This window comes from Anser anser (assembly GCF_964211835.1).
Source record: "Anser anser genome assembly, chromosome: 24".
Taxonomy (NCBI): Eukaryota; Metazoa; Chordata; class Aves; order Anseriformes; family Anatidae; genus Anser; species Anser anser.
In genome coordinates, this window is record NC_139745.1 from 1224514 (window position 1) to 1249740 (window position 25227).

General features: G+C 52.8%; 1 protein-coding gene and 1 long non-coding RNA gene across 16 annotated transcripts in view; one reads left to right on the plus strand and one right to left on the minus strand.

Moving 5' to 3' along the window:
• The window catches only part of SCMH1 (Scm polycomb group protein homolog 1), a 69843-nt gene that overhangs the window by 2983 nt on the left and 41633 nt on the right, over positions 1-25227 (minus strand). For 9 of the 15 annotated variants that reach the window (XM_083810224.1, XM_083810214.1, XM_083810219.1 and 6 more), the window contains 7 exons: positions 16975-17207; positions 16286-16412; positions 15017-15217; positions 14139-14324; positions 8247-8378; positions 2586-2789; positions 1321-1463 (listed from right to left, as the gene is read on the minus strand). In XM_083810224.1, coding sequence (XP_083666350.1) covers positions 1321-1463; positions 2586-2789; positions 8247-8378; positions 14139-14324; positions 15017-15217; positions 16286-16412; positions 16975-17207 — 1226 coding nt within the window. Of the gene's footprint in view, positions 1-1320; positions 1464-2461; positions 2790-8246; positions 8379-14138; positions 14325-15016; positions 15218-16285; positions 16413-16974; positions 17208-25227 lie in introns of all 15 variants that reach the window. The other 6 variants (XR_014575181.1, XR_014575180.1, XM_083810225.1 and 3 more) reach the window with 6 other exon arrangements.
• On the plus strand, positions 13642-19427 carry LOC310886115. Its single transcript, XR_014575182.1, has 2 exons — positions 13642-13727; positions 18908-19427. It is a non-coding gene; the product is annotated as an uncharacterized lncRNA (long non-coding RNA).

The window sequence follows — 25227 nt, forward strand, 5'->3', positions numbered from 1 at the left end:
GGGGAGCAGCTTCGCACTTAGCACCTGCTAGCAGATGTTTCTCAGGCTGTCATCCCTTGCAGCACTCTTTTCCTTGGCCCAGAGCTTTGCAGTGGACAAGTTGCCATGAAGAAAATGTTCACTACTGCATTTACTTTTAGCAAATATCACAGCCTCTGACAACAGAAAACTCTGTCCTGTGTTGACACCCAGCTAGGTCTCACATCTAGTCAGATCTCCAGTACCGGGTTTGTTCTGTTCTTCCTTTCCTAAAGTGAAAACTAAGCTCTTCCTCAGGACTGCCAACACCAGGGACTGTAATCCCTCAGTGGAGAGCTGAGCTCTCTCTTGCATAATTAAAACATTTTTCAATTACTGGTGATTCTAAAATAGAACTCATTAAGGAAAAAAAGAAAAAAAAGAGCAAGGAGCGTGTGTCTCAGCCCAGCACGTGCCCCACTTGCCTCTCCTCCTGCCTGGGGAAGGGCTCTGTACAGCCCCAGCTTGCAAAACCCCCCAGACCTGCAGGGAGCTCTGACTCCAGCTGCACCATGAACACAGAGGTGAGCACGCACAGCACAGCACAGCCTGGTGCCATCGCAGGGAGACACCGAGCGTGGGCTCCCCTTCCTGCAACGAGCCCCGAGGCAGTGAGGGGGGAGATGCTTCCCCCGGATGGCACACGAGCTGGAGCTGCGCCGCCTCCAGCTCACGGCGAGGACGTCCTCCCACCGCTTCTCTGACCTCACAGGCACGACCAGGCAGTGGACTGAAGGAAAAGGCAGAGGACAGATGAACCGGCAGGAGCCAGGACATGAAGGTGCCAACATTTTTGTAGATTTCGTTGTACAAATTCCATGCTGTACGTCTGCAGCTATTTTGCACTTAAAGGTATGAACGAAAATCAGAGCCTTAGGAGACCCCTTTTTATTGGAGTCTAACTGCAATTCGCAGAGTGAACTCCACTTGGAACATGTTTCTTGCCAGAAGAAATTTGCTATGAAGTGAATTTTAGGATTCCAGGATGAAGAGTTCTGTGTGTTTGTGGTGCTACAGTTCAAATCCAGCTCCAAGCTGAGCTCTCTGCACACACAAAGGCAGCAGCACTGCAGCTTTAACCGGGCTGAGACGTCTTCCCCTCCGCGATGTCTGAGTGAGAAGATCCCAAGCCTGGACGTGACTCAAGTAGGATTTATAGGATATTTTCCTCAGCACAGAACTAGTGTGAAGTGCTGCTGTTCTGACTCTCACAGACCTTCCTCATCAGGTATCTATTCCCCACCCATATATAATACACGCACACACACACGCGCACACACACACACACAGAGACGTACTTACATGTTTTCGAAAGAGGTCAGCGTGGGGTCCCAGCTGTGGATCTGCTTCTCGAATGAACTGCATCACCTCCTCCACCGTCCAGGACGAGGGGTCCCGGCTGTTGAGCCGCGAGACATCCCGAGATCCAAGGTATCTGTCTGAACCTGGCGGTGTAATTGCAAGACAGCAGCAGTTACTCCAAGTGTGACCGCAGCAGCGTTGCAGCAGACATTCACCCTAAGCTACCGTTCAGTCTCCTCTTTCAAAGCACTGGCAGAGACAACGTGAAGGGCACAACCACGCCATACTCGAGAGGGTCCTGAGGCACAGGTCTAGCACCAAAGGACTTTCTCTCTCCTTATGCCTTACTTTTGGGGCAGCCTTCTACATCTAGCCCTGTTACTCACCCTAAAACCCCACTTCCCATTGCCCTCGTCCTTCAGGTGAGGCTTGCCCCACATTCCCACTCCTCTTCGCCAAGCTGCTGTTTCCCTCCTTTGCAGACAATTCTCCGCTCCCACTCCTCTCCCCGAGCACTGCTCCTGCCCTCGCCCCCCGCCCAGAACACCACCTTTGGCAGTTGTAACATGGCAAAGTTACTCTACGTTTTCATCGGCTGCATTTTCTGTTGGACTGAGCCCACGTGCAGAATTCTGTTGCCTTGACACACTGCCTGAGCTAACACAAGTCCTGCTCTCAAAGCGCTGGCCTGGCACAGCCAGTTGTTTCAACTCTTGTGCCTGTATGCACAGATGGGGGGGAAGCAGACAGATCGAGGCATCAGCAGCCTGAGCTTTTTAGAATCTTTTACTGACACCATGCACACAAAGTTACAACTTTTTCTTGCAAACACCTGGGTTTGGTATGTGGTTTACTGCAATTAACGGCTCTCCTGACGCTACTCCTCCACACAAGCACCGTTCGTGCATCCACCCATCCTCCTGGCCACCCACGCCAGCCCCCACCCTAACCAGACAGCTCTCATCGCACTGACCGCTCCCCAGCCGTCCTCGCTGACACCCATTTACCGCTGACAGCCCCTGCCCGTGCTCACCAAGCTGGCCACCAAGCCAAAGGGCTGACCCTGCGAGCACCTCCTGGCCGTATTCCCACCCACCCATCGGCCACGTCTCTAGAGCTACTGTTAAACCTAACAGACTACCTGTTCAACAGTGGAGAGGCCAGTCTCTGGTACTTGCTGAAGTTAGAAAGATGTAACTGGAGTTAGAAAAGCCCTTTTTATTGCCAAATTTACAATCGGAGGGCTGGCTTCTTAACTCTCTTACCCCCAGAGCTAAGCCTACGCAAGGCAGAGGTACTGCCCTGGGTGAGGCTAGAGGGTTGGTGCAGGTGCCTGTATCCTTGCAGGCGATAGTCTCTGGAGCTCCTGCTGTGGCTGGATGAATTGACAGAGTTCAAGGCAGAGTCCATGGGGTCCAGGCGAGGCTCCAAGGGCCCTGGGAGGCCATCTCCCAGAACAAAGGTTTCACCTGGAACGCACCAAGCTGCAATCAGTGCACACGAACGCCACGCGGCCCCACCTCACGGCTCAAGAGCAGCGGGCAGAGCCGCGGCAAGGCAGCGCCACGCAGGGCGTGCACGCGGCTGCAGGAGCAGGCGTCACACCACTGCACCGGGGGCTCCTCGAAACTGAAATACGCACGGCTAAAGCACCGCAGCCTGGCGTTTGCCTGGCAAGTTCCAGCCCAACCAGTGAGCAGCGATAATGGTTGATACCCAGATTTGAGCAACAGCTTCTCTGCTAATGCCACCACCAGCTCCAGCGTGCGTTCCTGCAGCCTCTTACTGCTTCCACAACTGCTCTGAGCCGGGAGAGGAAGCTCCCTGCATTTCAGACTCAAGGCCTACAAATCACGGGCATCAGTGCGCAAGGGAGCGGCCTGGGCCATCGGGACTGTGGGGGTATTTAGCCAGACTCATGCCCTGGTGTGGGCAGCAGCACGCGCAGAGCTGGAGGGAGCAGCAGGCTCCTCCGAGCAGCTCACCTGCCCCATCATGGCCAGCAGTGGCATGGGGCTGATCCTCCTGTCCCAACAGCGGGGTGCTGGGCATCAGCTGCGCACCCCTCCTGCCTTCTGCTGGGCCCTTCGGTGCGTGATGAAGCTGGTGACCAGCACCCCTCGCTGGGGCAGGGCAGAAGGCTCTCCCCAGGCAGGGGTCCCAGTGCCTGCCTGGCCTCCTCACCAGCCCTTCCAGGGTGGGGGATGGAGAAAGCTGCCCTGGATGACGTTCCACTGACTGAGATCTGCACGCCAGCAAGCGAACCTCGTATCTGGGCAAGATTTCCCTTTGCTGTTATACTGGGATGGTTTCATCCTAGGACCACGTGTTTGTAGATTTTACCATGGCACAATGCAACCTAATCGCAGTCCAGGTGGAGCTGGTGCTCCATGAGTCATCCTCACATTCTTGGGTTCTTTATCACGAAATACCTGGCAAGTTTGCACAGCTGGAGAGGAAAGCGGCTCCTACAAGGTGTGGTGCCTGCGTACTCACCTGGGCTGTGCCACTGTGCCTGGCTGGGAGCTGCAGCACCTTCACCAGCACCCACAAAGAGCTGCGGGAGGCTGCGAGGAGGGGGAAGCCCGGGGAGCTGCCCCAGCAGGAGAAACTCCAGCACAACTGGTGCTGAAGTGGGACGGCGGTGCGGGCGCTGAGCTGGCGTCGCAGCCCACAAGACCCAGAAGTTCTGCCCAGGCATTTCTGCTAAGCTGACGTTTTCATGCTCCAGAGAAGGGAGACGCAGCTTGCCTGGGCCCAAACCCGAGTGCTCCAGAGGCTGGGCCCTGCCAACCTTCTCCTGGAAGCAACTTACTTTCTTTGGTTCCTACGAACTACAAGGCTGTTCTGTGAAGTGTGATCCTCTGGTTTTGGTGCTGTTGCTGTCTGTACTTGAGCAGAGAACCCAGGGGCGAGCTCAGCTGGGGTGGTCAGACCACAGCTTGCCAGGCAGCACCTCATTACGCTCTAAGACACAAACGGCCCTTTTTGTCTAGCTGCTCAGCAGTCCAGTGAAGCAGGTGTGAGCTTAGCACCTTCATAAACGCAACGCTCCATCTTCTGGGTTTTGCTACTCTGCATTTGAGGCACTTCTGCATTTATTTGCTCTTAGGCCACTGCGATGTTCTTAGAAACCAACAGCACATCCTTAAGATGTCATGCAGAACCAGCGCTGATGCGAAGACTGATGTTCCCTGGGTGACGCGTGCTGTTTGCTGGCCGGCGTGCCAGCAGTTTCCCATGTGGGTAGACAGATGTGTTTTCACTTGCTCTCTGTGCATCAGACAAGGGTTTCTGATTTACGACTGCTCCTGAATAACTCCGCACTCCTCCTTCACTCCTGTCCCACACTGCTTTTCCACCACCTCATTTCAGCGCAAAACCGGGTGCAAACCCAGCACTGAGCTGGCTGCCTGCTCCCAAGGCGGGCTGGGGCTCCCTGCCCTGGGCCCAGGCACGCAGTGGATGGGATTTGCGCCACTGGCTCTTCATAGGAGCTCCTTCGCAGAAGCTACCTCGGGTTTCCTCTCCAACAGCAGGACGGTTTTTCTCAAAACACGAATCGCTTCCCGTTAAACACACACTTCTTGGAACATCTGTGCGAAGGGTGACGTCTGACTCCCGGAACGTGCGGTGGCGTGAGAGCAGCTGGGGGCGCAGCCTGCAGCACCGTGCTGCGTGCCTTGGGGCAGGACAGGGGCAGGCGCCGCAGACAGGGCACGGGCAGGGGGCTGCGCAGCTCAGCTCCGGCCCCCAGGGAAACACGGCTCCCTCCGCGAGTGACGCACAGCCTCAGCTTGCCAGGAAGCCCCAGACGTGCTGGGCCAGGCAGCAGCGCGTGTCCGACTGCTACTGACGACACCGAAGCTCACGCAGAGGGACGTGTGTCAGCAGAATTTCAGAGCTCGGCTGGAGAAGGCTGCAGCTTGGGAGGCTGGAAGACCACATGCACAGGCTCGTGTTGGCGCAACACTAAGGGTCCAGAACTCACCCTCGGAACAGATTTAACTCAACAATTAACACACTGTCATTATTCCGATGTGAATGCTCTGTGATGCGTTCTTCAAATATGCGATCATGTTCTCACATGTGTTTAAGATCAAACATCCGAAGAACGGCATGCAGCCACACAACCTGGGAGCGCTGCTTTCTGGCCTAGAATTAAAGCTGCACACTCATCCTCAGGTTCCCTGGCTCTGGGCTGGCGAGTGCTTGGTTGTGCTGTAAACGTTGCAGCAGAGCTGGAGGCTTCTCGGTAGGGTCAGTGCAGGAGAGGTCTCGAACTTTCTTAAAAATACAAACACGCAGGGTGCTGCTTACACAAATGACACCGCCAGAGAGGGGAGAGGGAAACAAGGCAAGAGGAAAATTTTGCCTAGCTCTGTGAATCAGCTAGAGCAGAAGACAACGCGCTTCTGCAGGCGGCAGCGCACAGACTGCTTTCAGGCACACAAACTATCCAGAATCCTTCTGCCCTTGATAACTAGTTTTTGGAGCGAGGAGGAGGTGGTTAATTCTTAGGCAGATTTTCTTATATAAACTGCTAGTTTTAAATACAGGCTTGCTTTTGGAGCACTGTAGGAAAACATGCCACAATTAGTGGTGGAGAGGCAGGGAGCAGATAATTACAGTTTAATTAAACAAATAACGCTATAGATTCAAGAGCGCAGTTTTACTGCTAAAACATGGAGTTTGGCCACAAGCACAAATCTGATTTGCACAACTCCTAAACACCCACTGTTTCCAACAAATGATAGTCTTTCAAAAGCGGGTCCCCACTGTGCTGGAACTGCAGCCTTTTAGCAAAAAGCTCCATTAATGGCACTGGGTGTAAGAAGAAAAACAATATATGAAGAGAGATCCCCTCCTCGTCTTTCTGCCTTCCTGCCAAGGGCACGATGAATGGAGACTTCCCCCTGCTACTCACTGCCGTCAGTTGGGCGAGCTGGAAATAGCTCAGGTGCTGCAGTGTGCCACACTGCTGCAGCCAGAACGGCTCTCCCGAGTGAGCCCGTCACCACGAGCGCACACACCTCCTTGCTCAGGAAATACACCTATCTGGGTACTTCGGGCTCGTGTTCTTAAAGAACATCCTCCGAAATGCAAATATCCCTGCTTCCACTTAAATTTCATAGTGGATGAGGTGGAACGGGCCATTAATTGATTGCTTGCAGGATAAAATTGAATTTCTAAAAGGGATGTAGAGTTGCACCTTGTTTCTCTCTGCCCTGTACATCTCCTGCTTGAACCACGAATGGACCAAGACCAAGTTGCTGCAGGAAGTTCACAAACCACGAGAATCGCCACCTTCTCGTGAAGGCACACCGTCTGCACACTTGTCTCTGCTTTTCCAGAAGAGGCTGCAATAATCTGGGCATCTAGATGGCACGCCGCATTCAAAGGCCAAAAGATACCTGAACACACTCTGAAGCAGCCTGAGATTCAGCCTTCCAGACAACCTAACTGGGTTCCTGCTCAGAATTACGTGTTACAGAATCCTTCTGACTGACAATACGGAGAGTCTGCGATACCACCTAAGCAAGGCACCTTAATTTTAGAGCCCCCCCAGAAGAGCAAGGCACTGCGTATTTCACTGCCCGGACAGTAGGAGCTGACACGCTTTGCCAATGGTTACCCGCGTGCGGTGGCTGACGGATTAGAGGACACCAGGAAGAATGCGCACCAAGAGGTGATAGAGGGACTGGGTTCTAGGGAACAATTTTCAACTTGTCAGTATACATGGGACGGTCCCGCAGTCACCTTGTTCTTCACATCAGCTATGTGACAAATCTGCCGTTTTGATCGATTTAGGTACTAAGGCCACTGGGACCTGTCCATCGCGGGGTGCAAGTTCAGATCAGCTGTGACTGGAGGAGCACAGAGCATGGTGAGGCATGAAGGCTAAGCTGCACCACAGTGCACAGGAGGCTGCTGACTCTCAAATCTGGGATCAACAGCCCAAGCCCAGCAAACTCGGCAACAACTGGGGAAACAGGGACTAGCAGGACAGCACCAGAGCACGAAGCCACTGAACTAAGAGCCCAGCTAACAGACTCCAGCAATTTTTCAGGAACTTGTTACAAAGAGCTGAGACTAACCACCGGGCAGATTTCGCCATCAATTAAAAGGCTTTAGGAAAGCTACACCTCCGCTCTGCATCACGGAGCATTTACAGCTCACAGCAAAAGGGAAGGTGGAAGCGTATTTACTGAGGACTCCTCCTCAGGCGCACAGTCCTCCAGCTACCCGGACCCCCTGGAAGCCCACGACCTGCATATGCAAGTGACACCTACGGACCACACACCAAAGAGGATATTTCTGCAACTACTTTTGAGAACGTGGCAGAGCACACCTGCGTCGGTTATTTGGCTGATGGTGCAGCAGCAGCAGTGCTGCAGGAGGTTTGGTTTAGCTGGTGGAGCACACGGTAGCGAACCATGGCGTGTTATTTAGTGAGGGCTGTGAGGAACACGATGGGATCCTGGGGAAGGGCACTAGTTCCCAGCCAGACAGCTGCACATCAGCATCTGTAGAAAACACTGCAGCAAGCCATCATGGAAAAAAATCAGGGGGAGATTGACTGAAGCAACTGGACAGTTTTATGACCTTTAATACCATATATAGCAATGGAAGCTAAAATATGGGTAATTAAACCCCAGCTTTTATGGTATTAGCTGATCGCTATCAGGGTTAGAAGGAATTCTGCCTGCATTCCCCACGTCTTGCACAACTGCTTGGGCTACCTGCCTTGGTGTACAACAGTTTCTTCTTCTCTCTGAGACACCAAGCACCGACCCATGCCAAAAGAGACAAAGCAAAGCAGACTGCCTAAGCCCACGGCTCGGGCTGGCATTGCAGTGAGGTTCTGCCGCATCCGTTACAAGTCGCTATAAACAGCCAGCTTTGGGAAGAGACGCTGTGCTCACCTTCCAAAGGGTGACGGTCATTCTTTGGTAACTTGGGGGAGAGAGGAGCACTGTATGGAGGGGAATCTTGGGAATACCGCTTTGTACCCCGGCCTGGTCCCTGCAGAGTGCCGTCTAACGAACTGCTTCTGTCTAGGAAAAGAGAACAAGCCCTATTTAGGAGTGGAGATTTTCTGGGAAATTCAGCCCTGCCAGAGTCACTTGCGACCCTTGTGCACCGCCAGTCTGGTAACAGCCTGCGGAAACTGCAGCCCAGCTACAGCTGGCAGCGCTTACCACTTCGTACTTTGCTTTGGGAGTTTCTCAGAGAAAAAGGGCGGGGATGAACCTAACAAGGCTCTGTAGCCACTTTTTGCCACGCTTCACCCCGAATGGCACCTGTGATCAGCTTCATCCCGTTTCTCCTCCTTCTGGCTCATCTCCCACACGATTCCTCCTCCGCCCCAGTCTCTTCACCTTTCGGACACTTGCAGCCCCCAGACAGTTTGCAGACACTCTATGCCATAGGCACCGTTTGATTCAACCGTACTTGAATTTTCGGTCTCTCCCTGAACGGCTCCCCCAGCGCCACAGCTGCCCCCCTGCCACTCTTCCACCCCAGCGGTGGGGTCACGGGGCACCGAGACCCAGCCGCCCGGTGCCGCACGCACCAGGCCGGGCCGCGAGGCGACCCTCACAGATGGAAAAGGCCGAGCACGGGACGTCACTGCACGGATGGACACAGAGGATGGGACTGCGCACACGGACGGCACGGCAGCCACGACAGCGGTACGGTTGGCGGCGACCTTGCCCCGCGCGGGCGCAGCGCGGGGTACGGCCGGCACGAGGCGACGCGCGCCAGCCTGCGGCGGGGACCCTGCGCCAAGGGGTGAAATGGTGGGAGACGAATGCCAGGAGCCGGACGAGAGCCTGCAGCAGCTCGAGCCACCGGTGCGGGACGGGAGGGGGCTGGAGGGGTGACAAATACGGCGAGGGGTGGGTAGGAGCAGACACCAACGGAGACGTGTTACGCCAAACGAAGACACAAAGGTAAGGATGGGTGGGAAGCATCGGGCAGCCACAGCTTAGTTGGCTAACGAGAAACACGAAGGTAGATAAAAGCACCTGTTTTATCAAAATCCTTTTGGGAAAGGAAAGAAGCTGCTTTTACTGAGGCCCCTGGACTCCCTGTGACTATGGTCAAAAAACACCAAAATATTATTAGAAAGGTTAGCACTGTCCTCAGGACAGTTCACTGCAAGAAACATTCGCTGCCCAGACAGAGAGGAGAAACAAATGCTCTCAGTAACGTCTCTGGATATTTCTAAATGTAGAATAGGATGCATTTCTTCACCAAACAGTCACAGAACCGCAACAGAAGGTGATGTTTTTAAAGGTTTTATCTTTTTTCTTTTTTTTTTTTTGGGGGGGGTATTTTTAAAAATTTTTGATTGTAAAAGTAATGCAAACACACAGAAGGTCAGGTTGTTGCAAATAACCCAGGGAACTAGAAAGTAAGTCAATGCAAATTAAAGGAAGGATAAACCAAAGCAGGTCTGCAGTCAGGGTTTCTCAGTTTAAAAAAAATGGCAGTTTTTAAGAAAATAAGGAAATAGATTTGCACACACAGCTGCATGCTGTGGTTCATCAGGAGAAAGGGAAAATACCCTTAGTTCAAAGGATGCCTTACACCTCTTGAATGTGTATCATCAGTGAGGGAAAGAGCTGGCAGGAAAGGACCCCACATCTAACCGGACAAATACCACTTAGAGAAGGATGCTGATAACATGCAGATCATTTACGGGAAATGAAAGGGACCTGCTCAGCCAGGAGATGTACACCTCGGAGGACAGCACGTACAGGGATGATGTGAACTTTGAACTCAGCCTGCCTTCTGACAACGCAAAGGAAAAGACAGCACTATGTCCTCCACTGCAAACGTAACACGTGTGTGGGTACAGAGCTGAGGACATCATGCAGAAAGGCAAAGACTGGGAAAAAAGCTCGTCCTTGTCTGCGAATTATGGGTCAGCTTTGGGGAATATCTCACCTCCCTAACTTGGAAGGTTTGTGGGGAGGGCGTACATCTGACCATGCCAGCATTTGTGCTGCCAGGATGGGCTCCGTCACAGTCAGGCTCTGCTCAGCTCGTCCCATTGCATCCAAGTGGCCCCTTCAGGACGCTGTAACTTGCACTGGCTGCACCGGTGCTTCCTCCCTGTCTGCAGAGCACGGCTTTGCGACGAGCCTCAGTGATGTGCTCGGGACATCCACCTGAATCCGGCCATACCAATGCCACCTTCTGCTTCGCTTCCAATTGCAGCAATGTTGAACACTGGGACAAAGCCCAAAGGCTAACAGAAACGGGACAGGAATGAAAACACACACCATCAACTAAGAAGGAAAAATCAAATAACCAAATTTACTCAAGCTGGGGGGGAGGGGGGGCGTGAGGGTGCAGGAGGAAGCAGAAGTAAAACAAGAGAGAAGGCGCATGGGTCTGCAGCAGTGACTCCTAACAAAACTCAGTGATGGACTGCTCAGCAGGACTGGAAATACAGTGCTAGCACTTAAAAAATACGGGGAAAAATGATATAGGCGACTGAATGCTCATGTACGACCTCAGCAGTACTGCAAGGCTTCTCAGAGGTTCAGAAGGGAGGGTAAGTAGGACACTGCGCCTACACACAGCACATGCTGCAGTGGGCACTCATCAGAGGTGACTAACCCAACAGCTTCTGTATCATGGGAAAATACCTCATTTATCAGACAACGGGAGCATGGTCAATCTCATTTACCTAGAATTCAGCAAGGCATTGGTCATAGAAAACCATCATCCAATATTTTGCAGTAGCTTTGGCACAGATCTTAGAAGCTCACTGATGAAATCTGTTGACGCCTTCCCAAGTTGGGCCACACAAGACAGTATTTGATCAGAGAAAAAAATATAAAGAACAGAGTACCAGAGAGGAGGTAAATTCAGATGCAAAACGCAGACACGTATGTGACACATTGCCCTGCGAGCTGTGAACCTGCAGCTGACAATGACGGACGGGAAGAACAGGGCGCATGACCAGGACGGGACGCTCATCGCCTGCTACAAGGACGCAGCAATGAAGAGTGGCTTCTTGAGAAGGCGGTGGCGCCAGTGCTGTGGCACCAGGCCCTCACCAGCTCTTGCCCAGAGTGCTGGGTAGCCCTCTGGTCACCTCCCTGAAGTTTGACCCCAAGCAACACTACGCGAGGAGAGCAGAGCGCCTTTCTTACCGGCACGGATGGAAGGCGAGCTCCCCCGGAGGATACAACTGCTTCCTAACGGCCTCCAGAAGGAGGGGAACTAAGTCAAGCTAAAAGACGATGTTAAAACGAGACGACACAGTTACCAAGTAGCCCAAGAATAAGTTTGGACTAGAAACTAATTCCCAACTAATTAAAAACGGAGCTCCAGAGTTAATCGAAGCAATGCTGTGGTGTCCACAGTAACAGGATCCCACCTCAGTGGCTCAGAGGGTTCATCCCGCCCGTGTTTTCGGACAGCTCCAGATCAGACCTACCTGCACGCAGTATTTCCCAGCCCACTTCTATTCCCATCAACAATAGTCAACTTTCCATTTTCTTGCCAATCCACAGTTTCCTGAGGTGTAACTCGATCCATTCCTGCTGCCTTCCGTGGCTGGGACCTACAGAGGCCGCGTGCCACGTCGCAGCTCCGTGGCAACACAGCCCGACCTACGGCTGCCGCAGACTTCTTCTGCCCCGAGCACACCCGCGAGTCCCCCAGCGCACCGACGGCGGTGCTCGTGTCACGGTTAAGGGCGTTTGTTCTGGGAACCGAGAGCAGTTCCCACCAGTGACTGTTTTCAGGAAGAACTGCCCTGCTCGGGCATGTGAGTGCCCGAGCCACACAGGGAACAAAGCGAGACACACGGAGCTGGAGGCGAGTCCACGCCAGCCTTCTCACTTGGTTTGATTTAAGCAAATATAAAACCACATCCTCATTCTTCCATGACCAGCACTAACCTCTAAACATTATTGGTACTGTTTCTTTGCCCTCACCAGAGATCACTGTAACGCACAGATGTTTATCATCTTTCAGGCGCTTAAGAGAGATGTTAGGTCCCTGAGACATCACTGTGAACTACAGGACATGGGGTTATCACTTCTCCAGACTGTGGTTAATCTTTAATCCCTGCGAACACTCTAACAAAGAGCTCACGGTGGGCAGATCTCAGGACTGTGCCACATTTGGTGCTTGCCTGTGCCTCCCCCGCGCTTCCTCCTACCCTCCTGCCCTGCCAGGCAGCCCGGCCCTCGGCGCAGACACCCGTGACATCCCACGGCGGCCACCAGCCCGTGGGGGCTACAGGACCCTCTCCACCCACACCTGCTGCCATGCCCAGACATGGGAGCCTCTTCCTCACGTTCTGGCTTTGCTCTATCTCATGACGACAAGGTAGATCCACACAAAAACAAGGAGATTTCTTCTAATTGGGGGTCAGCTAGAGGGGTAACCTCTAGTTCCAGCAACCAGTCCAGCCGCTCCAGTATCTGCCACAGCAGCCGAGCAGCCTCCTACAGCTCTCCTTACACCACAGCAAGGATCCCTGCTCCTGGCCCTGCTGGCCCTGCACAGCCCCAACTTGCAGGCAGCTGCTCAGCCACGGAGGAAGCAGAGGACACTCACCCGAGACCCTCGTGCTCTTAGCACTGTTGCCATTCCCCTCCCCAGACTCGTGTGCTTTGAACACCAGCCTGGCCATGCCACCCAGCTGGTTTCACCATCCTCACTGACGGCTCCTGGAAGCACAGGAGTGAGAGGGCGGCAGGAGAGAGCAGAGAGGCAGGGGGGCAGAGCACAGAGAGATGCACGAAGCACTGAAGCACCAGGCTGTTGCGCCTAAGCCTCACACTTTTCAATCTTTCCTTAAGTAGTTTTTCCTAAGGCCTTATCCTTTTCCGTTAGAAATTCTTCTTGCTCTTTATGTAAGAACCATAATTATCCAAAGGATTAACTCTGAAAGACCTCAAATGGTACAAGAGTTATTCACTGGCTTGGAGAGTGGAGGATGCGTAACAGGAGAGCAGCTCAGCACGAGACATGTGTCAACCATGTAACGAGGGTGTAGACAGCATCCATCCTCCCCACGAGCAGAGCTCCTGCAGGATTAGCTCCCCCAGAGCCCCGCAGCCAGCCCTAGGAGGCAGCTGTTGCCCCGGGGTTGCTGCCACCACATAGCACTTGCAGGGAAAACTACTGCTCCTCTTGTTTCCCAGTGCTTTCACTTAAAAGCAGTTTTGCAGCCTGACGATTTGCATCGTGGCATGAGCTATCTTGCCAGGGGTGTGCTGCTTCAACGCAGCGGAGCATTAGCCTTGCCAAGAAAAACAAAGCCACCTTTGCCTCGGATAGCTGCAGCGTGTTTCCATCCCCGAGCAGGCTGAGCTTCCGCTGAGGGCTGGACTGCTGGCAGCAGATTTGTGGCCACGCTGGAAACGGCTCAGGTAGGATTTAATTAAATTTCTAATTACAGTTTACCTACCACTTGTTATCACTCTTCTATTTCTTATGCAAAGGCTTTCACTAATTCCTAGCTGGATGAAGTCACTCTAATCAGATTACAGGAAGCGGGAAGGACCGGGGGACAAGGAGAGGAGGGAAGACAGGGAGACAGCACGGATGAGCGGAAACCTACAGGCAGAGATGGAAATCGGACTGACAGGCAGAAAATAAGGCAACTTGAACGCTAAGCGAAAAAGAGCCCTGCGGGCACGTGCATGACGCTGCTGTGATGCGATGAACCCTGCGGAGAGGGCTCGGAAACACGCTCCTGCCTCCTGAGTTAACGATAAAATCTGGGTTAAGGCGCGGAGCACCTGGGGTCCCTACAGCGCCGCCCCCGCCCCAACTCCTACCTGGTAGATACCTGTCGTGGTCGTACTCGTGTGAGCGCTGCATGTGGCTGTTCTGAGTGAAAGGCTGGTTCCCAAAGAGGTTGTCACTGCGGAGATTGTGGCAGAGCTTCTCCAGGAAGCGGAGGACGTAGGTGATACTGTTTACTGCTGGCAGGTTCAGAGTGTGCTGTTCCCGATCAAACACAGCTGGAGACAGAAACAAACAGAGCCCAACACGTAAACCCCCAGCAAAGGCAGGAGACTACGCCCAGGGCTGCACAGCCAGCTTCTGTATCTCAGCATCACTGGTCTAGACTAGAGCAAACAAAAGCCACTGCCTTCCGCTGGCTGGGCGCTGGTGAGCTCGCCTCCCTGGGACAGGCTAAAACCAGCCTGCTGCACCCGCTGTCAGGGACGAGGCCGCACGGCTGCGAAGCCGCGGTACCGGGAGCGGAAAGGCGCTCGAGGAGGGGCCTGCGCTCCCGCCATCCGGGTCAACCGGGGCTTAAGAGTAAAATTAAAACTCGGGGGTAGGGGAAGAGAAGCTTCGCGGTACGGCTTTTCCTGCCACTAGGAGTTCTGCAAGTCCCCCCCGTTCCATCCCCTGCTGGGGTCCAGGCAGTGCCGGAGGCGACCACGCACAGCGCTCCGCGGGCTCGCACTGGGGCTGCGCGCTGCCTGCTCCAGCAGCTGGGCCTGCAGGACAAGCTATCGCTCTGCTCTGCGTCAGCCGCTAGCTGTTGCTTCGCTGACACAGATGTCTGGCAAGAAAGAGAAGACAGAAATCTTCTGTCTGCCCCTGGCCCGTGACTGTACCGAGCTTCAGGAGAGACATCTTCCAGCGACTGAATTCTTGCAACGACATCTCTGAAGGCAAAGTGCTGCAGGCCAGTTCTCACCTGAGATGACCTCTCCCCCGTGGCCTTGTTTTAAGAAGGAGAAGACTGTTTTCTGATGGTAAGCGCAATCAATGCAGGCCTGCACTGCTTGCTGCAGGACAACAGAAGCTCGAGCTGGTCCAAAATGATCCGGCAGCTGCTGAACTTTCTTCTTGTCTAGGTGGGGCCCAGTGCTGCCGTTCTTGTTCAAGTAAATGCAAACTGCCAAGATGAGAAACGTGTTTGCCATTAACCCACTCAAGAAATCAAGAAACAGATGCCTAAAAATCCAGCCTGAGAGATAGAGATGCCCAGGTTTTAAGACTGTAAAATCACTCACAAAGTGTGAGCGAATCCATCACAGGTGCCTGTCTGCAACCTAACAACAGCCACATTTAGGGGGGAATCACCTCCAACACCTTCCTGCCTCATCACGCTCACCTTCCATGCTGCTGCTGTTACTCCTATGCTTTCCCCAGTGCTCAGGCTCCCAAAGGCAGGCTGCAATGCGGTTCCTGGGCCAGCAAGGTAAAGTGGCTGAGATGTTCAAAGGAAACGAAGGAATGCAGCCCCAGTTCCTCCCTTTAGGGGGAAACTGGGTTCTTTGGGTTCCTCTGCAAATTGGGTTCTGTGGAAACAGAGGGCTCTACCCATATCCAGTGCTTGAACATATAAAAACTAGCTTTGCATTAGACTTTCCTGCCCAGATTCACCTTTGGCTGTATCTCACAGCTGTAGCAGAGCACATGCTCTGCACTGGCTGCTGCTATTCCTCCCCTGCTCCCTCTCGTCCCTGCTTGCGTGGCTGAAGCCGAACAGCCCATGGCCACTGCTGCTCAGCAGGAGCTGTTCTGCACCTTGCTCTACCTTCAGCAGCTGTGCCTGGCACAGTTTTGGAGAGCCCATACTGTGAACTCCTGAGTGCAGCTGCTCGCAGTACTGCCTCTGGGCTGTATGGGCCACAAGAAGTGCACTTTGAGGGCTTTGGAGTCACTAACATGCAGGTGACAACTCAGGGAAAGGGATCTCTGCATTCGTCAGATGGACTTGCAATCCTCCTATGGCTTCGTATTTCCAGTATGGATAGGGATAAACGAACAGCTGGTCTGAACTCACGTGCCTCTTTTCCTTCTGACACACTCTGAGTCAGGCCAGCCCCTCTTTGTGGAACCTTAAGGTTTGCTGGTTTGTGTGTTTGTGAAGAAGTGGGAGTGCTGTGGCGTGCCACCTCCTGCCTGCTGCAGCTGCTGACTGCGCAATCTTTTCGAGGATGCAGTTCAAGACCCTTACCTGTGGGAGCCTGCATGGCAGAGCTGGGGATTGTAGCAGCGTCCTGGGGCACAGTGCTTGTGTCTGGTTCTGGGGTACTGGTTGTTGGAGAGGTGGGTGCTGGGTTCAGCAATGTCCTAGGTTTCCTCTGCAGAAAAAGACGAGGATATTTCTCCTTTTATCCCTGCTCTCCTATACCACCCATGATCACTACACTCTCTTCTCTGCATCCAACAAACAAGGCACTGTGGAACATGACACACTTCTGATGGCGATGACGGGGAGTTTCAAGAACCTACTTAATCAATGTGTACATTCTAGAAACCACGATCCTCGAAAAAATAACAAGCCTGAGATCCGCCACCTCTGCTTGACTTAAGACTAGCTACACATGATGGACAGAAGAGCTTATTCCACCATTTGGCCAACCTGTCATGATCACAGCATTTGCCGTGCTACTTCACAGCTAATGCAGCTCCAAAGACACGGTTTCTTGATGGAAATGATCTTTAGGACACAGACATTCTCTACAACTCTGAGGCTGGACTCGGAGGGATATTCCCAGCCCCACACACCCCTCTGGTCTCCTACTTGCTGCGGTCACACAGCCAGAGGCTGAGACAAACGTGCACAAATACACGCATGCACCATCCCATGGCAGAACTTGCAGCACCTGCTTTTCACCCGCCTGCATCAGCATCAGCTTTTACCTTACTGCCAGGCTTTGGGCCTCTCTTTCTGGGGAATTTCAAAGGCTCCACTGACTTGGAGGGTGTAGGCATGGGGTGATGGATTAGCGCTTTGGTCGTTCGACCACGCTTCTTCCCTGTTTTGCGACGCCTTTGCCCTTGTTGATGCCCCAAAACAGTCTTTGTGCTACTGTGCATGCTAGGTTTCTCCGAGTTTACTTCGGAGGCAGGTAAAGGGCTCTTTGGAATCACAACTGAAATAAAAAGAGAAAAAGCAAATATAATTAAATCAGGCGAGAATGAAAACAAGAGCAGCCTCCATCTTTAAACAGTGTCATATGGAAAAACCTGGAGTAGCCACAGTCCCCTGAGTGGAGGCTACCGCTCTCCATGCCAGAGTAAAAACCAAACGCGCCGATCCGGGGTTCAGCACCTGAGCTGTGGGGCGCTGCGGCTTAGCCTGGGCAGGCTGAACTCTGGAAGGATCGCACTTCCAGCCATACCTTCTTCCTGAAAACAACTGGCACCTACAGCTCTTCCATCTGCGAGTGGAGACCTGCCAGAGATCAGGTAAGATGCTCTGAAAGCATTCCTAGGGGAAGGATCAGTCAAGACCTGCCTGACAGTACAGAGCCAGGGCTGCGCTGGAAATCCCCTCTCTCGAGGCTGAAGTCAGATTTGCTCTGTCCCTAAATTACCAGTGAGCTGCGGGGGATGGCACCACTCTGTCCTTGGTGCCTGCAAGGACGGCTGCTCCCAGCCCAGAGCAATAGCTCCTACCTCAGTTACTTCAGCTCCTCTCATGTACGAGACAGTATCTGGCTGCAGACAGCACACGGTCCGATCCTTCTTATCTTCTCCAGCTTTCCATGACAAAACCAGGTTTCTGGTGTATTTCCCCCAAATCCCCTGAATTTGGTCATTCAGCTTTCCCAAGCCCCACTAAAGGCTGGAGATGAGCTGGCCCAGTTCAGCACACCAACGCCTCTGCACTTCTGCCACAAGGAAACAACACGGCACTCCTCTATTTTGAGAAGTGCACAGCGACATTTACGATGTCTCATTTCTCAGAGCTGGAAACCTCACTGTGTGTTCAACACGGGGGCTGTGACTTCAAAAAAAAAACCACCGACCTCCACCTTTTGAAGTGGGGTGCGTTATAGTTTAAGAAGAAAACCTGGGCAAGGAAAGCAGAGCGCCACAGAGGAGCGATACCAGGGTGGCAAGCGGCACCAGCAGTGACAACCACGGGCACATAAGGAGAATGTAAGGTTTTCTAATGAGAGCTTTCCAAGCAGCCACTCTAAGCATGGACAAAGGAATCCTTCCTGCCGACACCTCGGGAGCAGCTACCAGCTGCGCCCCAGGTTTCAGGGGTCTGGAGAGGATCACTGGGCTGCGGGGTGGCAGCGGCAAGGCAGGAGCAGGAGCCCCGGCAGCCCCGGGGCAGGGAGCTGTTACCTGCTTCGCTGCGGCTGCGTACGGCCCCAGCAGTGGCTGCTTGTTCTGGCCTTACACGAACGAGCCCCTGGAAGTGGAGGACCCTGCTCCGCTCCTCCGGCCTGACTGCGCTTCATTCACCAGCTTCCACTCCGAGAGCGGATGTGTGCCTGGCTGCCAGCTCCCGGGCAGCCTGAGCAAACTTCATTCGGCTCAACGAGGGGGCATTTTGGTGCCTCGCTGCGCAGCACCAGGGGACCTCCCACCTGCCAGGCACGGCTCTGGGCCCTGCTGCCACCAGGACGCCGGCCGCCAGGAACTAGCCCCGCTCCGCTCTTCAGGTGAGCGGGGCAAGAGTTACAATGCCCTCAACTTCTTTTTTTTAAATCTTTATCTCCTTGCCTTTGTGCAGCACATGTGCTAGGGCTCTGTGTTGAATTCCGCCGATAAGCTCACAGTCACTGAGTGATTTACCTAAGATCTACCTAATTTCCTAACTAACTTCTTCTGCCAGGTGGATACAGAGAGTGGTGACAGAAACAGAGTCACGGGGTCTTGCTGTGTCTAAGATAATAACATTAACGACAGCGCTACTTTGCTGGCAAGAAAAGGAACGCAACAGCACAAACGCTTCTCACTGTGTCACCCACCCAGCTGCGTGAGCAGAGAGGAGCAGCAGGGCCAGGTACCCTCGGCCAAATCGCTGCGCCCCCAGCCTTACGTCTGCACAGCTGACTTCAGCCGAGGAGTGTTTGTGTAAAGGGATTTACCAGAACCCTGTCAGTTGATAGAGCAAGGATAAACACGGGTAAAGAACTCAGTACTTTAAAGAAACTTCTAAACATCAAAGCGATGTGTAAAACAAAGTGGGAGGCATTTTGTTTGCACTCTGCAGCAACGCTAAGTGTCCGAACAAAGCCGTGCCACAGCGAGGCTTCGCTGAGTTTCAAGAGAAATTGAGGATTCGACAGACAAGCTGTGAAGCAACCTGAGTTACCAGAAAAAAAAAACGAAAAGAAAAACAAACAAACAAACAAACAAAAAAAAACCAAAAAAACCACACCACAAAACCAGAAATAGTAAATTTGGAAAGTTAGGATGCAATAAAACAGCTGCTGAACTGCACCCTCCCCAGCTTGAACCGCATCTCAGAGAAACCCCAGCGCCAGGGAAAAGGCGACCGACATCAGGCAGACTCCCCGTGTGCACGCCTTCACTACAGAATTTTGTAATAAAAAGTCATTTTTTGGCAGTAGAATAAATGCTAGAAAGTTCTATTGTCCACTTCAGTCACAAAGATATGAAAAGTACCATTAATCTAGTGTTAAGCTTTACCACTCACTGCTTTATTTTTAGAGAAATAAAAGCCCCTTACATGGCACGTGCCGAGCACACGGCAATTTCCTTCAGCCACAGCAGAGGAGATTGCACTGAGGCCGCTGCCATGACAGCCCATCCTTGCCACCGCCCTGTGCTAATTCATTTCATAAAAAACCCACCAGCCTGTGCTAATTCATGTCTCTCGTCCCTGCCAGACGTGCTGAGCTGCACACCATCAGCTTTCGGAGGAGACAGCAGCCACTCGGGGAGATCAGTGCTGTACCAAAACCCACAGGGCTCCGGCTGCTCGCGCTGCTTGAGCCCCTGCGGTGACCGGCCGTCTCCTAAGGGAGCCTACGGTTTTTCAGCACATGCCTGCAAACTTTCCTCCAGGATTTCAGCCCCCGATGGCACAAGGATGGGGTGAGGAGGCAGGCGGGAGCTGCTTGTCCTGCAGCTGCAAACCACTGCCCGCGTCCCCTTACCTGCCAGAAGCTGCGGGTTTTGGGTCTTGTTCAGCCGGTGGTGGTGCCAGCCCAAACGTGCGCAGCTGCCGGGGCCGTCCCCACCTCCTGTCCCGTGTCCCTCACGCTCACCTCCACCCTGCGGTGCGCCGCCAGGAGAGCCAAATTTTCTAAAAGTTACTCGAGTCCCTCTTCAAAAATCAAGTTTGCTGTCACTGAGAAACGCAACCTCTGCCTCAGGGCTTCGGTGCTCATATGGGGTCTGAGTAACCGAACACAGCTCCAATGCTGGCCTTGCTTTAGGCAAGGGCCCCGGCCTCCAGTGGTCCCTTCCAACCTGCATCATTCTCTGAACTCACGGTCAATCATTTCAGCCCGTTACTGGAACAGAGAACTAAACAGAGCAACGTTTCTGCTGCTTCAGCTCGCTGAACTGTCTTGCTTTGGGCTGTACAGGCACCAGGACCCGGAGGGATGGAACCGCTCCTCTTTGGGCTGGTACGGGAGCAGTTTGCCTGCGATGAGGATCACCACCCTGCAGATGCAGGACCAAAAACTGCTGAAGTTGGAGGCAAAGAAAAGACTGACATCACTAATTGGTTTATTAATCATCAAAGGATTAGTTTAAAAAGAAGTCCCGAGCTTCCTGCTGAAACAAAGAGACCTGACAGAGAATTCAAGGCTATTTCCTAACGCCAAAATATCCCTTGCCAGTCAGCACATGGCTCCAGCAGTACCTGCAGCTACACACCACACCGTTACTCAAACTGTTATTTACAGGAGACTCTATAAAACATCAGTTGCTGTCCGCACTTTGAGGTTTTGCTAATCATACTAGAAAGCAGCATTTGTCACTCATCAGCTTCTCGGGCTTGTCTGAGCTTGAAGAAGACAAATTTCTGTCCTTGCGGTAAGAATAACAAAGCCAACACACGCAATAAAATATGGAACAGAAGGGTTTAGGACGGAGAAGAGTTCCCTACCTTTCTGTCCATTACGCCAGCTAATTACCAGTTTGCATTTACTCACAGCTGCTGGACCACAAAACCTGACATCTCCCTTTTACGTGCTAAGGGCTCCTGAGCTCTCGGGTGCAGCTGTAGGTCACGCACCCTCCCTCTGGGTATAGCAGCACTGACCACTGGGGTGTCCCGAAACAAAGCAGGCGGTTTACGAGAAGACTGAAAATGACATTTGTATCCATTGTAAAGCATCTAGGAGGAACACCCTGTAGGGCACCCAACCGCTGGTTTTTTGTGCTCCAGCTTCAGCACTGTGTGGTCAGAAGCACGAAGCAAAGATGTGGGTTACAGAGACACGTTTAAGGTGAGTGTAATTGCCAACACCCTGCTGAGAACCGGCTGAACCCTCTGGATGCAGCCATCCAAATCCAGGCTTCCTGACAAGAAGCAGCACCCAGTGCCCGTCTGAGAGCAAGATGTGCAAGCTTCAAACCTCTGCGATTCTTCCCGAAGCAGAGGCTGTCATTATTGTCCACCATGAGCGCATGCAGGAGCTCAACCTGGGCTCCAGGACGGCTCCAGGTTTGACGCGCCCCCAGCTCTCAGCAGCTGGGCAGCCAGAGCAGAGGGGAAAGGGGCAGAGCGCAGCTGGGAGACACAGGTGCCCTGGAGCACAGCGAACGTGCACAGTCCTCCAGATCCTGGAATTTGGAAGTCAGAATCCAATTATTCGCATGATCTAGTATTTCCTGCAGGGACTCCAGCTTGAAATGTCTGTTTGACCTAAGGCTGAGAGACCAGAGGATGTACCTAACACAACAGTACAGCAAGAGGATCCAAGCGCTGCATGATTCAGCACGTTCTAGATGTTCTCATGATCAATTAACTCCCAAAGATGCTTTTTTTTTTCCTCCCTAAACCACAAAATTTGTCTAGTTTCAGTTTTTGACTACTGAGGCTTGCTGGGAGCTACGAAGTGCTTTATTCAATGTCCCCCTCCCGGATCTGACTTGCCAGTGGTGACACCGCAGCATGCACAAAAACACAAAACCACTCACCCTAAATCTGTCTCTGTACTTTGAGTCCTGATGATCAGGACATTTGTCACTTTCACATGTATTTTTGGGCAGGACAAGCACGTGAAGAAGAGCGGTTACTAAAACCCAAAGCAATGCCTTATATACATTTCCTGTACCCAAGAAGGGCTACGAACACTCACCACGACAGTGTCCCGTTTCTTAAAGGCTTCGAAATCTACAAGCTCTGCCAGAGCTGCAGTTTTCTTATTTCAATTGTCTGCATGTGCTTGGATGAGCACTGTGTGCTGTGGATGCCACCACACATCCCACTGGTGCAAGCTGTGGCATTTTTATGGTTGCTTTATTTTTGCAAATACATCTACACAAAAGTCACACAAGTCACAGCGATGCTGCTATTCACTATTTGCTTTTTGCACAAGTCTTACATCTACAGCTCTCGAGGCAGCATTCCTGTGTGTCTCCAACCACTCTGGTAATTACTCGCAGCACCTTCCCACGGCACTGCGGCGAGGGATTTACAAACCCTTCAGCAGCACTCACTGCTCCTTGGGATGCATCTCAGACGTGCTGGGTAACGCTGACAGCTGGAGGGGCAGGCACTCCTCAAGCGCCAGACCGGTATTAGTCCTGCAGGACGTCCCAAGTGTCCCTCCTCTAAGTAAAACCACGCACGGATATATGAAGAAAAACAACTCAAGACTGCGGTTGGCTCTTCTGGAGCTGAAGAGCAGAAGAACCCTGTTCTGGACCCGCAGGGTCTGCTTGCACAAATCCAAACCCGGAGCTCACAACCCAACGCTGCACCACCAAGGCCGCCCCTCTGTGCACCGCAGACCGCTGCTTTCACCCTAACACTTGCCAAACCCAAGGAGGCGGTTTTAACGAAGCATGAAGTTTATTGGGCTAAAACATTTTCCCAAAAGAAAACGGAGGTTTTATCTGAAAACACAGCCCCCAAGATGAGTCCGACCAACCTGGGCAGTCCGTACAGCGCCTGTACCAGAAGCCCAGACTCACAGACCTGAGAAGGTGTGAAAGGGAGAGCAAGCACATGGATGGACACAGCCTGCCTCCCTTTCCACAACGCCACATTCTTCACCCAAGGCTTTTTATAAGAGATGAAGAGCCATGGGAAAAGAGGGAAGGTTTCTGTAGGGCTAAATCGCTGCTTAGAAGAGGTAGGGGCAAATGGCCATTCTCACCAGGTAAGGGAGGCGAGGACGTTTTCTAACAGTCCACGCTTTCCCGGGCAGACGGGACACTGCAGCTCATGAGCAAGCTCCAGAGAGAGCCCAGGACACCGAGAGCCAGGGCAACAGAGCGGCAGGGGACCTTGGTGACAACAGGGACAAAGCAGTGAGCGAGGGGAAAACCACTCCTCCTTTCAGGCACAAAACGATGGGCTGAGGTGCCTGGTGCTCGCTCAGGAGAGAGAACTTGGGCTGCAGGACCCATCACACGAGAACACCAGCTTTGGGCACAGCAGCAGCTAAAAAGAGACAGGACAAAGACTCGGCTTTGAGTGGCAGACGGCAGATCAGGACCGCCGGATGTCATGGCAGAAGCCAACTGAATAGAAATCCTCATTATGCTGTTAAAAAAAAAAAAAGGCAAAAAGCCACCAAACCTGCAGATGATCCCTGGATTCTCTTTTCCAACGTTTCAGCCGCTCTGGGGATGTCCTCAGCCAGGGCTCAGCTCTGCCTTGCCCCTGCCAGGAGATCCCCTGGTAGCAGCTAGTTTTCCTGGATTCCCCTGGTAGCAGCTAGTCATTTAGTAGCTCTTGGTGCTTTTAAACAACATAAACATACATGTGCGGATGTTCCTGAACATGGGGGCGAAGTGCTTTGAGAGCTGGCACAACAAGCGTTACGGATGTGCAACATAATAGACTTATTCATCGAGATGCCCCGGGGGTCAGCACGGTCCCGTCCTGCTGATGGCAAAAATAAACAGAGATAAGCGACTGGCTCATGATCAGACACACAGACAGGGACAGCGCTGTGAAGAGTGAGGGTGTCCAAACTGTTGTCCTCAGCAAAAGTCATTTTCAGTTTAGTGCTGAGCACACAGATTACTTCCAAAACCCAGGTCTCCGTTTCTCCCCAGTACAGGAAAGAAATGAACTGTCTTGCATCCAACTGGGTAGCATTATAAAACGAATGGGTGAACTGCGTCATGCATGATTATTTTTTGAAAATAAACTGCAAGGGCTAGCATTTGGGTAAGGAAAAAAAGGCATCACGCCTGCCACCGCTGAAGAAGCCACGCAAGCTTCTCCCCAAAGAGCATCTCGTAAGCCCCTGAGCTCTCGGCACGTTTGCTGCGGAGCATCTGCACCATCGATAACAGACGTCTCTCGCTGCCAGTTACACGGCTGCAGCTTGGAGGAGCAGCGCAATACTCCTTCAGCCCCTCTTCTCCCTACCGTCCCCTCTTCCTGCTCCCTGAAGGCAAAGCGAAGGAGCAGAAAGACTGTGCTGGGAACAGGACCGGCCCGGGGATTTACACTGCAGAGAAAAATGGTAGTTTTGGACAGCAGGGCTAGACTGCCCATTGGCTCAAGGGATTTATCTCGTAGATTTGGATTGCACAGGAAGTCCTCGACAAAATTACAGCCCTCTCCGAGGCAGCACAGTTATTTACGCTACAGAGAGTATCCTCATCAACCTTGGAAAAATACTCGTTTGCACAAGCCGGTGTCCGGCACGATGTGTAGCCCCTGCAAAGAGCTCACAAAGCTGTTGGCTTCGGCTTGCACACTTTGTGCCGGCACTGGGTTTTATTTCTCCAGCGCTCACGCCACTTAATTCTGGGCCCCGTTCTGCAAGGCCAGTCAGAAGCTGCAGCTTGGCTGGCACAGCCCAGAGCACAGGGGCCACCAAACTCAGCCAGTCTCGAGCACGGGTCCTCCTTCAAGCCCAGCCGCCAGGTCAGAGAACAAGGACCCCACAGGGAATATGGTTCAAATGCAAAGGACAAGCAGATGCCACGTTTGTCTACAACCACCCTCTTCATAACCGAAGTCAGCAGTTTTCCCCCAGGCCC